Below are 17907 nucleotides of genomic sequence, written 5' to 3' on the forward strand. Positions count from 1 at the left end.
CTTGGTCTTCCTATTACCCTAACTCTAACCCTAAACCTAATCCTAAACATAAACCTAAACCAAACCTTAATCAAGGACGAACAGTTTTAGATAAGAAGGGAACGATTTTGTCTTGGAAGTAAACGCTTTGGCTTGGGAATGGTACGTTGCATGGTTCGAATGGAAAGGTTTTGTTTGGGAACGTTTTTAGTGGAGAACTGAACGGTTCATTTGGTGTAGCTGTACGTTTCAGGGTCTGTACATATAATATGGGGTATCTAGGCTACACTGTATATGAAATACACGGCACCGGGCAGAACTTTATAACAATCGGGTTTTAATGAGAAATGGAATAAGAGAATCACAATGATGCACATTTTTCAAATCATTGCTGCACATGTGTGAGTATGTATAATAGTTGTACACCAATAGTATTGAAATATCACATATGGAATAAAATTGTGGCAAAATATGAGGGTTTAAAGTTTCACATCCGAGTGTATCTAAATTTATTCAACCTTTCAAGAATTTCAAGGATGAAAGTGTTTGCAAATTTACCTTTGATTTGATTTATCGAAGTGCAACAATAACAATTCTAATTGAATTTTAGTGTATCACTTATGTGAAGATATTTGCACTCTATTATTGGCATACTAAGATGTATGTACGTGAAATAATTAGTGATGAGGAAAGCAGGATTCTACATTTTGTTTTGATTAAACTTTGATATATCAATATTTAGAAATACTACAAATATATTTTTCGTTAGAGCAATCTAGTGAAACGGCCTCATGATTTATAGAAATTTAATGTTCCAGTTTTCTAATAGTTAATAAATATTCTCACCATTTCATTATACTAACGTTCGAAGGCTGAAGGATGAAATTTGAATACAAAATATGCATAAGAGATCTGAGATTTCTGCATATACGATCGATGAAAAGAGAAAAATGAGTGAAAATATAAGAAATGGTGTGGTGAAATAAAATCCCTTAAGGGAAAGAACGAATGAAGCTCGGGATGTGATAATTAATCACAAGCACATATAACGCACAACGATGGGAATAAATCAGAAAGAAACTTAGTGTGCACTTAAATATTCCACTCACTACCGCTTCTGCACTTTTATTGATAAGATATTACAGCATTGATATACCTGTATTAAGTACCAACGTGTACATGATTCAGTAAGATGTGTCTTGGTATGTGAACATGCATCAACCTTCCTCCCAGAAAACCCACCGTTGTACATCTATCTATATTCTGCTTCAACTTCCACATTTTACATTCGAGAAGTTATTCAACGTACATATTTATTTGTTTTACATTCCAAACGTGGAAGAATTGTCAAAATGAAGTTATACAATATATAGAAAAGCTTTACAGATGTACCTATTGCATATTTAGAGCGTGCTTGCAACTATAGGTCCAGCAAAATCTTAGAAATCAGCCGATTTGGGGTCATCATCAAAATTCAGAACTCTGGAACATGCGTTTAGAGACATTTTCCACGACGTCATACACGCCTTGACACAGTGGTGATTCCTTTTCATGGAGGTGGTTGTAGACGTCATCACAAGGGTCCTGCTCTACAAAAATTTGCTGAGAGAATGCATTGTCTTCATTTTCCAAAAGTTCGTTGAGGTGATTGCATGCGTGATTTGCTACTCTTCTGGTATCTCGGTCAACAAGCGTTGCAGTTTCCTAAAAAAGCAATATAGAACACGAGATGTTTGTAAAACACATATGTCCCCATGGTGCAAAATTGAAAAGGGTTATACACACATCATTTAATTGAGAGTAGCATCATCAATTCAAAATATTGAGCAGACAATATCTTCCTATCTCAAGAGTGGATTGACCATGTGACCTAAAATCAATAGGGGCCATCAACTCCTGAAGATGTACCAGAGTACCAAGTTTGATGTCTGTCAAGCAAAGGGTTTTCAAGATATTGAACGGATAGTATATTCCTATGTCCAGAGTAGATTGACCCTTGACCTTTAACCTTTTGACCTGAAAAAATAAAGGAGTCCTCTTCCTTTCATAACCAACCCACATATGAAATATCATTATGATCAAGTGAATGGTTCTCAAGATATTGAGCGGACAACATGTGGTCACCCGACCGACCGACCGACCGACAGGTGCAAACCAATATGCCCCTCTTCTTTGAAGGGGGCACAATAAACATAGATGGAAATGAACTCGCTTTAACAAACGTGATTTATTACATACATATGGGTGATAATATCTTGAATGTTTTCATTCATAGAAGCTTAATAGTTATTTTCATATACCTATTACCAATCGATTTGGAAACCAATCTAGCATGTCATAAATAGATTCGTAAATTGATATTAATTCTAAAATGACTTATGCTACACGTAATCTTTTGATATTTATGTCATACCACATCATTCCTAATATCACTGGGCACAGCATACAAAGTGGATTGACGATTGATGGTTTCTTGATCAGACTGTACTACAAACCTGGTCACAAAAAAATCGTTCAGAGGTAAAACACTGGTGACGTTCAATAAGTAGCAAATGTAGAACAATTATACACACAAAGCTGTCATTCACACAATACGAACCAGTAATCCTATCAAAAATGAATGAAAATAGTGTACAATCGATAACTATGAAAAAACATAAAGATTAAGGAAATGTAATACTGCACCTTCCACCTCTGTATAGTAGGTTTCTTCTACATTTACGTACAAGTAATACAATCCAGTAAAATATTCCAAAGAGAAGCCCGCCTGCTCCGACAAACATAAATCGATATATTATTTCTGAAATAAAAGCAATATAATTAATCACCATCAAAAATTATCCTTTTTACTTTTACGTGTATTATAGATATAAAAAACAACGTAAAACAAGAAGTTCAACAGGTTTTACATACCTTCATTCCATCCGCCTAAAGGAAAACAAATAATGTTAAAATCTCATTCTCGGAGGGTTGAATAACATGATAATGTAAAACTGGAATTCTGTGTAAAATGATACCTGTCATTCTTATTCATACGTCGATTCGATATCGATCTATGAAAGGTAAAGATAACGAACAGTGATCAATCTCATAACTTAACCTTGGGCAAACACCAACTCTGAATGTATCAGAGGTAGGCTCGGCTGCCTAGGAGGTAACCATCCCCTTTGGTCACACCAGTCTAGGGCTCTATATCTTGATGAAATATAGCAAGTTTGATGAACGATGAAGAGTTATTCTATCCAATTGGAGCATATCAAACGGCATTTGGTTGTATTGGCATGCTAAAGCAGTAAAACGGTCATAGGGTTTATGAAATGTTCGCTTTAAACGAGACTGTTGTTATAGTTTCAAAATGAAAGTTGCCTTCCACAAAATAAGTAGACAACACTGCTACGTTACGGAAATGATACATGATCCTCCACCACTTAATACGTAATATATTTGTATTTGTGTCCTTTGTTAATACATCATCAAATGCAGAACAAGAGGCTACCGTGTGTACAATTCCAGTTTATGAAATTAGGAGAGAACGTTCTGCGTAAGATTAATTTTTAATTTGAGACATTCTACTGACAAACAAGATTATATTTTACAGATTTTCAAAGTCGTTTGAAGACAGCTTTTCCCAAATTGTTTGGTCTTATAATGAACTTATTTTGCAAATACAAGCTCTCTGTCTGATGTGATGTTTAAGCCTTCAAAACACTCGATCTCACCTCTGATGTGTTCAGGGGTCCATGTTTGCCCTATTGGTAAATTTGTATCTTTTTATAAGTTTTATCAGATTGATTATTCTTCATTATTTCCGCTCTTTTATAAATGTTATTCTCAAACAGAGCTTTGCATGTACCTCGTTTTACTCATATATTATTGATCACATAACTACGGTAATGTGAAAAGTAAATATAACGAACAACGATCAATTTCATAACTCATATAAGCAATAGGGGCAAATACGGATCCTTGGACACCCCAGAAATGGGATCAGGTGCCTAGGACAAGTAAGCATCTCCTGTCGACCGGTCAAACCCGCCGTGAACCCTATATCCTGATCAGGTTATCTGTAGTCAAAATCAGTGTGCCAAGAACGGTCTAACAAACTGTATGAAACAAGTAACATAGCATTTGACCCAATGATAGGTTGTATTGATGAACTACATCGTTATAACGACCATATAATTTGCGAAATGCCGTCTTCAGTCGAGACTGTTGAAACGCCTTTATCATCAACTTGTTTGTCAGTAGCTTGGCTCGATTTAAAAACTGACTATATGCAGAACAACATCCTGTGTATTGAATCAATTGAGAAAGTTGAGAGATATAAACACCATATGCCGGCGATAATGGAATATTGCTGCATAAATATGGGACGTTGACGATGGAGAAGCTGAAATCTTCTCGTTTGTTATACAGTTGGGTGATCCATTGGCCGTTAATGTCTATCTTCAATAAAATATCTAAGTATGAAGGAGAAGTGAACAACTCTGTGGTGTCTTTTATTTCGAGCTCACAGGGATATATCGAACTGACATATAAATGAAAGTTATTATCATTAATATGCAAAACGTTGTCCATACATCTAAATGTTGAATTGAAGGCCACAGCAAGAGATTTTTTCTTCTCACGTAGACGTTTTTGAATAAATTTTGTTTCATACTAATATAACAAAAGCGAACAAAGTAGAACAATTTGCGCCGTTGGGAATTCCAACATACTGTTGGAAGACCTGATCACCAAAGACCACGAAAATATTGTCAACGAGGAACTCTAGCATATTTTTTATTTCAACTTCAGAGTACTTGTGCATGAATCAGAGTGATGTTTCACAAAGTAAGGTTTTGGATGACTCATCACTAGATATGGATGCTTCTTTTTTCCACTTTTGTTGAAAAAGCAACTGTCGATGATGTCAAAAAGTCTAGTCTTTAATTTATCCTGAGGAATGATCGTGTATAGTATTGAAAAGTCATAGGTTTTGATGCTATTGATTTGGGAAAAGTTTTGCGATTTCAAGTTTACTAAAAGTTCTATAAAAAAATTAGAATTCACATTTGGTTAACGCCACTTCTGACATATGTATTTGCACAGTAAGTTTGAAGTTTCTCCTTCACAGCTGTTAATATTTTTGTAAGGAGCAAATATTGAGGCTAGGTATAGCACTTACTGGATCCAGCAATGTATTTTTGTTTGTTAGGGTTTTTATGTAGTTTGGGAATCCAGTATAGGTACAATAACTCATATTCATTCGACCCATTGACTGGGATATCAATTATGTCTAACACTGAATCATGCTTTTAAAGAATTTCCTGTTTTGAAAGGGCAGTTGGGGTATAAGTACGATTACCAAATATGGAATTAATGCCAAGTTCGTTTAAAATACAGTTATAATAATGGGCCTTACAGAGACAACGTTGTTACTAGCTTTGTCAGCTGGAACCAAATTATATTCCTCATGTAACCTATCTATTTTTTTTTTATCACTTTTGGTTTACTAAATACAGAATGATAGACAGTACGTAGTTTTGTATTAATATATCTAATGCGGGGTCTTAGTATTCCTCTTATGCTCTTAACCCATTCTGACAATGTATCAAGTTCTTCTTTTTCATATTTAGCCCATCGTCTAGCATAATCTTCGACATAATGCATAATAGAGATAAAACTCTGTCGCCAATTAAAAGACCGAGGTTCTCTGTATTTAGGACTTTCAGAATGAATAAGTGATTTGAGGTCCTCATTTCCAACTATATCAACATCACCAGTAATGACACGTCCAGCTGGACTATAGTTGAAAGAAGATGAAGAAGAAGAATACATTGGTTAATTGCCTACAAGATGGTCTATATCTAGGCACTGCAAAGTCTGTTTATGATTAAAACGTTTAGATGCAATAGTAACAGTTCTTATATAAAGGCAGTTCTTATCTTTTTACATGGTTCAAAAACCTGAACATTTACATGTATATCTCAATATCAATTGATCAAGCTGGAATAACAGTTACATCCATCAACTACCTATGACTGATTTCCTTCGTATTTTTCCAGTACTGCGTCTCAACATATATGTTTTAGAAATAGAATTCACTAGAGATTTGTTTTAGCATTAATATTTTGCAAACTACATGAAAATGTGAAACTAGCGAACAGTGATCAATCTCATAACTCCTATAAAGAATGCAAAATTAAAAACAAGGTTGACACGGGCCCCTGAACACACCAGAGATATGATCAGGTGCTAAGGAGGAGTAATACATCATTGTAAATGTTGAATATGGAATTGATAGTTATAACTATTTATGAACAACTGAATGCAAGGTGAAGATAACAAACAGTGATCAATCTCATAACTCCTACAAGCAATACAAAATAGATAGTTGGGCAAACACGGACCCCTGGACACACCTAGGTGGGATCAGGTGCCTAGGAGGAGTAAGCATCCCCTGTTGACCGGTCACACCCGCCGTGAGCCCCATATTCTGATCAGGTAAACGGAGTTATCCGCAGTCAAATCCTTGTGCCAAAAACGGCTTAACAATCGGTATGAAACACGTCAGACAGCATTTGACCCAATGCGAGGTTGTATTGACGAACTAGATCGTTATAACGACCACAGAATTTGCGAAATGCTGACTTCAATCGAGACTGTTGAAATCCCTGTACCATCAACTTGTTTGTCAGTAGCTTACCTCGATTTAAAAACTGACTATACCCAGAACAAGCTCTTGCATATCGAATCAGTTGAGATATGTAAACACCATATGCAGGTGATAATGGAATATTGCTACATAAATGTGGGAAATTGACGATGGAGAAGATGAAATCATCCCATTTGTCATACAGTTGAGTTGTCAGTTTGCCGTTAATGTCTACTTTCAATTAAATATATAAGTATGAAGCAGAAGTGGACAACTCTGTGGTGTCCTTTATTTCGAGCTCACAGGGATATATCAAATCGACATATGAATGAAAGCTATCATTGTTAATAGACAAAACGTCATCGATATATCTAAAAGTCGAATTCAAGGTCACAGCGAGAGATTTTTTCTTCTCACGTAGAAGTTTTTGAATAAATTCTGCTTCATATGAATATAAAAACAGGTCAGCTAACAAAGGAGCACAATTCGTGCCCATGGGAATTCCAACAGACTGTTGGAAGACCTGATCACCAAAGACCACGAAGATATTGTCAATGAGGAACTCTAGCATATTTTTTATTTCAACTTCAGAGTACTTGTGCGTGGAATCAGAGTGGTGTTTAACAAAGTAAGTTTTTGAATGACTAATCACTAGATATGAATATTTCCGTTTTCCTTTTTTGTTGACGAAGCAACTGTCTATGATGTCAAAAAGTCTAGTCTTTAATTTATCGTGAGGAATGGTCGTATATAGTGTTGAAAAGTCATATGTTTTAATGCTATTGATTTGGGAAAAATTCTGTGATTTCAAGTTTACTAAAAGTTCTTTAGAATTTTTTAGAATCCACATTTGATTAACACCACTTCTGGCATATGTAGTCGCACAGTAAGTTTGAAGTTTTTCCTTCACAGCTGTTAACATTTTCGTGAGGAGCAAAGATAGGGGCTTGGTAGAGCACTTACTAGATCCAACAATGTATCTTTGTTTGTAAGGGTTTTATGTAGTTTAGGAACCCAGTATAGGTACGATGAATATAATGAATAATGTCCAATTAAAATGAATCTGAAAAAATGAATGGCTCATTATTATACTTAAGGATATGTAATAGTAAAATTTAACCTGTTACGCAGTCCTTTTAATTATTCTCAAACCTAACCTCTAATGCAGTCTTTGTCTTCTCTGATGAACCCGATATCGCAGGAACACGAACTATTTTCATCACAAACACCAGCATGTAATGTTTCGGTACACTGTCTGTCGATTTCACATGATTCACCAAGACCTTTACCAGCTGGAAGCGTATCAATAGCAATGTAAAAAATATATGAATACTAATTACATTGAATACAAAAAGGGGATTTAAAATACCATCTTATCATCTACAAAAACATGACAGTTGCAGATATTTTTTTCAAATTTTGAAACATGCTATGCCAATATTTTGAGATAAAAAAGAAAATAATGCCTCCAAATAGAAAATGATTTATCAATTTCTGAATCATGTAACTCACGACATTCCCTAAGATATTTCGTCTCTTGATATGTACAACTGTAACTACCAATCAAATCCAAAACAATAGTTCTACTACTGCCGATTACATTATCAACTTCAGAGGTTGAGAGATATAGATAATTATCGCTCTCTTGTAATTTGAAGATATACAGAGCTACGGTTACCTTCGATGCATGTCCCATTAAACTCAAACATGCCTTTATTACAAAAGCATATTGATCTGTTTCCAAACAATCCACACACAGTTGCATTTGCAGTCCCATTACACTGCAAATCATATTCACAGGATTCAAGCAGCTGTCTACCAACTGAAATAATAACAAATTCATGCAAGGTGAAGATAACGAACAGTGATCAATCTCATAACTCGTCAATATACCTAAGGCTGTGTAATTCTAATATTTAATCTCTTATACAGTCCCTGTCTTCTCTGAGGAACCCTCTATTGCAGGAACACGAAATGTTTTCACCACAAACACCAGCATGTAATGTTTCTGTACTCTGTCAATTTCACATGGTTCACCAAGACCTTTTCTATCGAAATAGTATTAGTAACAATATATCAACACTAATCACATTAAATTTCAAACTCAAAAGCTTAGTTTGCTATCCCGATCTCTTGGGTTAAAAATAATTGCAGCAAAAATAGTGTCTAACGTACAACAGATTCTATACAATCCCGCATTATATAAATCCACAGCATTTCCTAACACATGTTGTCTATCAATGTGTTCACCTGTACATATCAATTTAAATTCCAAAAAATATTTCTGCTACTGCTAGATACATTATCATTGTCATACTTTGTAAGACATAACTCTCTCTCTCTCTCTCTCTCTCTCTCTCTCTCTCTCTCTCTCTCTCTCTCTCTCTCAAAAGCATAGTGATATATTTCCAAACAATTCACAAACAGTTACATTTGCTGTCCCGTTACATTGCAAATCATACTCACAGGATTCAAGCAACTGTCTACAAACTGAAATAATAACGAATGAAAGTTAGTAATGTTTTGTTTGTTTATGTTGTGTTCAAGGGCTGTATCAACAATTCCTCATTATACATATCTAAGAAGCGAAGCAGTATTTCAATAAGAAACATTTTTAATATTTTCATTGACAGGGTCAATAGTGCAAGTACATTGGCTATATTAGTATAAGTGCAAGGTGAAGACAACGAACAGTGATCAATCTCATAACTCCTACAAGCAATACAAAATAGATAGTTGGGCAAACACGGACCCCTGGACACACCAGAGGTGGGATCAGGTGCCTAGGAGGAGTAAGCATCCCCTGTTGACCGGTCACACCCGCCGTGAGCACTATATCCTGATCAGGTAAACGGAGTTATCCGCAGTCAAAATGCGAATTAATTACATGCAATGTCATTCCCGGTGCAGTCAATAGAATGTTTTAATAAATGTTCATAATTCAATTAAGTACAAATCTTAGAAGTATAATGGTAGTATTTATGACCAAAGGATACTATTAAAGATTCTGCATTGTCTTACTTGGTACACATGATGCATTCACACATTCAAATCCATCCCTGCAAGCACAGCTGTTAGCTTGTGTCTCTGTATTGTATTTACACACATCTGCATTCTTTGTCCTGGTGCATCGGGCATCCATTGTGCACGTCTCAAATATTTTCTTCCCAACTGATAATTTGATAAATCATCAACTTGAAATGTAGCCATTTTCTATTACATAGTGCTATTTCTATTCAGAACAGAGACAGACCTGGTTAAGGTCACAATGCCTAGTATACAAATTGATGCGAGATGCTGAATAAACGATTTTTTCCATTGTTTTTTCTAAATCACAATAAAACAATGGCCAGAAACCACTACATTTAATTATATTGCATTGATAATGTATAGTAATAATGCTTTAACATTGTTTTTACCTTAAGTTTGTTATCGAAATAAATTGTAGATAATGTTACATTGATTTTATAATTCATACTAGATATATGCCTCCGCATCCAGTACAGTGAAATTCATCGACATATAGCATTGAATGTGGTATTCATATTGTGTGTAACACGCTTTTAGTACAGAGCAGAACTCTAGGATAATCTTGTATATGTTTTGTCATCATATAGAGTAAATACATACTTTATAAAAGGGGTACAACTCCATCACAATCATCGAACCAGAACAGATCTCGTATGCGATCTGTAACTCATCTATATACACCTGTTTATGTTCTAATTCGTTACACTCAACCGAACATAGATGATTTATACTATAATAAACAGTGTGAAGGCACAGAAGCGCTCTCAAGAATGCAGTTTATTGACATCAAAAATCAAATGTTATGTTTAATAACAAAAGAAGAAATGAGAAAATAAGATCAGTAATAAAACAATTCATGAATGCTTTCTGGGTGGGTGGGTGCCAGGTTAAAACGTACAGGAAGAGTGCCTTCGAATGGGGCCAATTCCTTACTTGCAAAATCACGAGAAGTCATGTTTCTCTAATTTAAGTACCTGTATAACAGGTAACAGAAACTTAAATAGAAACCAATGAAATTTGGTTTCCGGTAAATATATAAACAAAGCACGTGTTCGATATGCACACATGTAACTATAACTACAATAAATACATTTAAAAAAACACCAGTTCAATATTTTAAGGCGTTTAGAAAATTCCGAAAAATTGGTTCTAACATTGATCTTTTCTACGTTAAAGGGACCCAACTCCATCAACAATCAATGAACCAGAACAAAACTCAAATTTTATCTGTAACTTAGCAACCTATACTTGTATGCAAAAAAAAAAAATCGATATCTCAAGGCATTTACAAAAAAGTCCGGAAAACTGGTCCTGGCTTTAATTTTTCTACGTTAAAGGGGCACAACTCCTCCAACAATCAAGAAATCGGGTAAAAATTCAAACTCGGTCCGTAATGCATCAATATACATCTACATTAAAAAAAAGCACTTTTCAATATCTTAAGACATTTAGAAAGAAGTGGGGTTCGCAGAAGGACAGAATGATAGAAAGACGGACAAGGATAAAACTATATCCCGACCACTTTGTGACCGGGGCATTAAAGACATAGACCTTGTTCTGAAATTGAAAAGGGAGTAAATGTTAAAACTGCATAATTTAACCGACAATACCATACGACTGAGTTCCCTATCATCAGTTATATTTTTATTTTCATTAGATTTAGGATGAATTTGGCATGCATATTGTCATATCATTCAAGAAATATATTTTTGATCTAATCAACCTGCTACTTATATATGGAAATAAACTGAACAATATTGTGTGTTTCTAATATTCTTTGCAATACCTTTCTGACACGTTAAGGAGGTGGTATTCTCTGTGTATTGAGGTCCACAGACACACACTTTTCTAACACCAACTGTGTTGCATATCCCCAAACCCAATGTGACATTGCACTGATTGTCTACTTCACAGGTCTCAAAAAGCGTTTTGTTAACTGTAAATCATGAAATGAACAGCTTTCAAAAGGTGGAAATTCTCCACATTAAAATCGACAAAAATACCATATATCTAAACTATTTCACCTAGTAGACAACTTGAACTTTTTGTAGCAATCATTCATCGCACGCGCTGTATGAACTTCTATAAATTTGCTATAACACACACCCTCTATTTATGTACCGGTACATTCTTTACAGTTATCAGGTATACAAGATTCCCCTACGACTGACTTAACTGTTAACACTTGAACAAATATGAACGAATATTTACCTTTACAATCATTATACTTTGGTATAATTTTACGATACCCATCCAATTTTGTCGGTATTCCATTATTGCACAATTATATTTTACATTAAACATTTTTTTAAAAACTCCTTTAATGTATGATTATTCGGCTGTGAATTGGTCTTATATCAGCAATGATCAGCAATGACCACCGGAAGTACTCAAATTTCGCGTCATCTGGTTTGCGAGCTAACAGCCCCTAGATTCGTTTAGCATTATTACAGAATTATACCTGTATGACAATTTATACAACGAATGAATCCTTATCATGAATACGGGGTGATTAATGCGATATGGGGAAATCGTGTGATATTACAACGGGATCTTAATCATGTCATATTAGCCCTTTTTCATTACTAAAAAACATTCCTTCATAAAAACATCAATAACAAATTCTCTGACAAATGAATATCAAGACGGATAAATTTTCAACACTTTACAGGACCATTCTTCATGATAAATCAAAGACTAGACTTTTCGACATCATAGACAGTTGCTTCTTCAACAAAATGGAATACGAAAATATTCATATCTAGTGATCAGTCATTCAAAACATTACTTTGTTAAACAACACTCTGATTTCACGCACAAGTTCTCTGACGTTGAAATTTTATAAAATGCTGGGGTTCCTCATTGACATTATCTGCGTAGTCTTTGGTGATCAGGTCTTCCAACAGTCGGTTGGAATTCCCATGGGCATAAATTGCGCCCCTTTGTTAGCTGACCTGTTTGTATATTCCTATGAAGCAGAATAATTTCAAAAACTTCTACGTGAGAAGAAAAATATATTGTGGCATTCAATGCGACACACTTATATATAGACGACGTTTTATCTATTAACAATAATAATTTTTATTCATATATTAAATATATCCCATTGAACTGGAAATAAAAGACACCACAGAGTCGTTCACTTCTGCTTCATACTTAAATATTCTATTGAAAGTAGATATAAACGGCAAACTAACAACTCATCTTTATGACAAACGGGATCATTTCAGCTTCTCCATAGTGAACTTTCCATATTCATGTAGCAATATTCCATTATCAACTGCATATGGTGTTTATATATGTAAAACTTATACGGTACCAATTTTGATGCACCAGATGCGCATTTCAACAAATAATGTCTCTTCAGTGATGCTCAACCGAAATGTTTGAAATCCGAAATATCAACTGATTCGATACACAAGACCTTGTTCTGCGTATGGTCAGTTTTTGAATAAAGACAAGATACTGACAAATAAGTTTATGGTACAGGTGTCAACAATCTCATTCAACGTCAGCAATTCAGAAATTATATGGTCGTTTTAACGATCTAGTTTGCCAAAACAACATATCATTGGGTCAAATGCCGTCTGACGTGTTTCATACCGATTGCTATGCCATTCTTGGCACCCAGTATGACTACAGATAATTACGTTTACCATATTAAGATACAGGGCTCACGGCGGGTGTGACCGGTCAACAGGGGATGCTTACTCCTCCTAAACACCTGATTCCACCTCTGGTATGTCCAGGGGTCCGCTCTTACCATACTCTTATTTCATAATTCTTATAGGAGTTATGAGATTGATTACTAATGGTTATATTAACATTTTTTCAATAAGTCATTCCTGGTCACGTCTCAAAAATTCAACATTGTGTTTGGAGTTGTATCTGTTATCATTCTTTGGTAGCTGATAAAGGTCATTCAAATGTCCAAAAGTATATAAAGATAATAGATTATATAACAAGAGGTATTGTGAGCAGTGCTCACTAAGAATATCCCCGCTTACCCCAATCTCCCAAAGGGTTTAAATTACCTCTTTCCTGATTGTGAAAATATGGTATGCATTTGTTGAAGAAAATGTAAGAGATAGTCCGAACACAAATCCATGGCATAACCCTATAATTTTGACCTTGAGATCAAATGTCAAGGTCATAAAGAGGTCATGAACGTACATGACACATCGTCTCATGGTGATACACTCATTTGTCAAATGTGGTTTGCCTATGTCAAAGAACAAAGAAGTTATGGTCCGGACACGAATCCATTAAAAAAAACCCTTTAATTTTGACCTTAAGGTCAAGGGTCATGGTCATATAGAGGCCATGAAGGTACTCGACACATCGTCTCATGGTGATTCACATGTGTGCCAAATATGGTATGCCTAAATCAAAGAACAAAGAAGTTATGGTCCGGTCACGAATCTGCACAGACAGACGGACGGACGGACAAACGGACAAACATACAGACAGAGAGATTCCTATATACCTGTATAATGACATATAACAATTTGTGGTCGGAAATTCCCCCATGACTACTTTTCAAGACGACAATGCGCAAATGCATCGAATACCAGGTGTCATAAATCGGAATGATATTCGTAGTATGTTGTGGCCAATACAATCATTGGATACTAATATCATTGAAAACTGCTGGTTATTGTTTTAAAGAATAATCCAAAATTGTGTTATTCTACGATTATGGACATCTATTCCTATTCATAATCTAGAGAACTTATACAAGTCACTTTCTAGACGAATTGTCAAGATAATACAATCAGAGGAGTCTATCAAAAAGTACATGTACATGTACTAGGTAACTTTTATCTATTTCAATTAATTCATATTTTATAATTTCAATATTCCATCAGTCAAATGCTGTCTGACGTGTTTCGTGCTAATTGTTAGGCCGTTCTTGGCACATTGACTTTGACTACAGATTACTCCGTTTACCTGATCAAGATATAGGGCTCACGGCGGGTGTGACCGGTCAACAGTGGACGATTACTCTTCCTATGCACCTGATCCCACATCTGGTAAATACAGGGGTCCGTGTTTGCCCAACTCTCTATTTTGTATTGCTTATAGGAGGCATGAGATTGGTCACGGTTCGTTACCTTAGCCTTTCATTCATTCATATTCACTAACTTGCTGGGGGTTCAAAGGGATATATTTATAGCTAATAATGCGATGATGCCATTTTGTTTATGATACTATGATCCTCCACGGTAAATACTATTTAAAGTTCAATTTTCTACTGCAAACTATTGAAGATCGGTGTCATTTGTTATCATAATATTTACATGTACAATACATGAAATCTTACATATATTGGTGATCGCATTTCATGATCTAAAGAAATTATCGTCATATCATATTGTAAAATACTATATATAGCATAAACATAGCATCACAGAAGTAGCATGCAAGTAAATTACCGTCCAATATGTGTCCACATGGGTATGTTTCCTTACTAAAAACTGTTAAAAGATAGTGTCTTTAAAACAAACAAACTTTGTAAACAATCGAAACCCTCTTGCAGGAATCCTGGATTACAGGAACAGACACCACCTGGTCTCTGGTTATTCTGTAGACACCTCCCGGCGTTTGTAGTACCAGTGCACTGACGGTCGTGAGAGCATGATTCATTTAAAGACATCCCAACTGTACAAGGTAAAAAAATAAAAACCATTATGTTTATTTCAGGAATTGTTTTACTTCCAAACTTGCAAATAAACATAACAGAACACTGGTTCATATCTTTTGTTCTCTTTATGTGTAGTTTCTACTAACCAGGCAAGCATGTACCACCCATTACTTCAAATCCGTTCTTGCAGTGACATGTCCTATTCTCGCATTTAGTGGTCTGTGTACATATCATATCCTCGTCACAGGATTCAAAGAGATTGCGCTGTGCTTATATCAAAATAAGAATTAAAGTATTGAAAACCTTGCGCACTCTTCCTTAGCGGGCTAAATAGATGTGTCTGTATAGTATTGATCAGTGATAGGGATAAAGAATGGCTTTATCATATTTTCACCTCTCACTAAAAAAAACAAATCATCAAAAACGAACATAAAGTATCTTCCCAAGAAATTTACTATCGACTAAACTTTATGTTGGCAATTCACGGTTTGATTTCAAACACTTTGATGAGTCACAATCTAACTATGATTCTATAATATATTAATTCAAATAGTCAATGATAAAGTATTATGTACCAATGCAAAGCCCTATTTCATTTCCACCTTCAAATAGCTTTCTGCAGAATTCTTTTTCAGCGTTACAACTTGTTACATCATCGCATATAGTTACGTTATATACTGCAATACAAGGAAAGGACGTCAACACAATGGTATAATGCAAATGCATGAATCTAATTTCATATATATGTATATTCTGAATCGTTATTAGGATAATGCATGTGTATAAATTACTTTCTGTAAGTAGACATAAGACGTGAATCTGAATTTCGTTGAAGGAATTATTTCCTTTGCATTGGTTAGGCATCACAGAAAATTCGTATTTCTTTACATTGGCATAAACCTTCACAACAACACTGCTAAGCCGGATCGTTTCATTTGATGACGAATTGTCGAACGAAGTGAGAAGTATGCAAGTCCCCTCATTTTGATCAGATGTCAAGTTGTCTGGAATGTTAAGAATGGTGTGTAACATGGTGTAGAGATTTTTAAACACCTAAATATCATTTATCATTTCTTTTTTTTTTTTGTATTTTATTTGTTATTACACAATACCTTGTCGAATTAGTGATGGAATTTCCTGTAGAAAAAAATCACAACTTTGATCGCTCTGTACAAACCGGATAATGTCTTGAATGCTGAATTTCCTTCAAATGCAAGAATTGTTTATCATGTCGTGGATCCCTGATGCAGCTTCGGCACAAATTAATTAAATATCCCCTTTTTGTTTTATATTGTCCATCGACGATTTTGAAACATTTAGTATCAATGTGTACGAAAAATAAAAATTCTTTAAACAAGGTATTTCAAAGGAAACTCTTACCTTTGGAAATGCAGAGAAAACATCGAGCTGGTCGACAATAAAATCCCATTCAGACCGATCAAGAATAGAAATATATCTGTAAATCGACAAGGAAACAATGAAATAAATATGACTTGACATAAATGTAAAACTCGAACAAATATGCAAAATCTGTCAAACATCTTTGCGAAGTGGAGATAAAGCAAGTTTAATTGTAAGGGCTTTCGTCATTAAATATCAAACTCGAAATTAAAATTGTAATATTTTGTAATCACAAATAACATATTCTTGTAAAATTTAGTTTGAATAAAGTGAAGTTAAAAAACAGGGATCGATATAAAAAATCAAACACGGTGCCTGAAAAGAACAGAGTTTGGAACAGGTGCCTAGGAGGTGTATGCATCCATTGTTCAACGGTCAAACCCGCCTTGATCCGTATATCCTGGCTTAATCACATTCGGTGCTTAGATATCAATACTCAACAATATATTGCGTTATGTAAATTTCTCATAATGGTGTTTAATAAAAATACATTTACACATGATGATGATCTAATTTGAGTTTGCGTTTGACTGCGGAATACTCTGTTGACATAATCTCGGCGGATGTGACTGGTCAAAAGTGAATGCTTGCTCCTACTAGGTACTTGATCCCATCTCTGGCATAACCACGTTCTGAATTTGCCCTTCTCTTAATTTTGCATTCGATGGAATTTTTTAGATTCATCGCTGATCAATATCTTCAGTTCATTTTGTGACAATTTATAAGTGTGATTAAGTAAAACTATTGAAAGAAATTTTGCAGAACAGAGTTTTATAGAGATACAATGTATTAGATTTTCGGTTGAATTAGACCTACGTTGATAGATATTACTAAAACAAAGTAACTGTATTGAGATAACCAGTTACTTACCGACTAACTCCATTCCTCTCATCATGGCTGTCTGTCTAATCTAGAGTATCATTTATTCATTATATGGCAAAACGTAAACATATCCACATCCAAATTTGAATTATGAATATTTCTACGTGCCAAACACGCTCGCTTCCTTGTTGTTATACCTAGTACCACTTACAATTACGGAAATAACCATTACATCCTTGATTTTAACAGCTGCATTTTGTATATAAAGTGAAAGGTGAAGATAACGAACAGTGATATAGGGCTCACGGCGGGTGTGATCGATGGACACACCAGAGGTGGGATCAGGTGCCTAGGAGGAGTAAGCATCCCCTGTGGTCAAAAATTAGGAAATTTA

The 17907-nt window shown here is 35.0% G+C and overlaps 1 protein-coding gene across 1 annotated transcript; it reads right to left on the bottom strand.

Moving 5' to 3' along the window:
• Window positions 1-1093: 1093 nt before the first annotated feature.
• Window positions 1094-17661, bottom strand: LOC125656176 (uncharacterized). The gene is made up of 16 exons (XM_048886770.2): window positions 17562-17661; window positions 16671-16746; window positions 16403-16494; window positions 16082-16294; window positions 15866-15967; window positions 15437-15559; window positions 15158-15307; window positions 11433-11582; window positions 9638-9787; window positions 9083-9106; window positions 8295-8438; window positions 7774-7908; window positions 2893-2907; window positions 2665-2779; window positions 2393-2474; window positions 1094-1683 (listed from the first exon to the last, which is right to left on the bottom strand). The coding sequence occupies exons 1-16, from the start codon at window positions 17584-17586 to the stop codon at window positions 1447-1449; spliced, it is 1833 nt and encodes a 610-aa protein (XP_048742727.1). The 5' UTR covers window positions 17587-17661; the 3' UTR covers window positions 1094-1446.
• Window positions 17662-17907: the final 246 nt, after the last annotated feature.

The sequence above is a fragment of the Ostrea edulis genome, chromosome 7 (genome assembly GCF_947568905.1).
Source record: "Ostrea edulis chromosome 7, xbOstEdul1.1, whole genome shotgun sequence".
NCBI classification, from domain to species: Eukaryota; Metazoa; Mollusca; class Bivalvia; order Ostreida; family Ostreidae; genus Ostrea; species Ostrea edulis.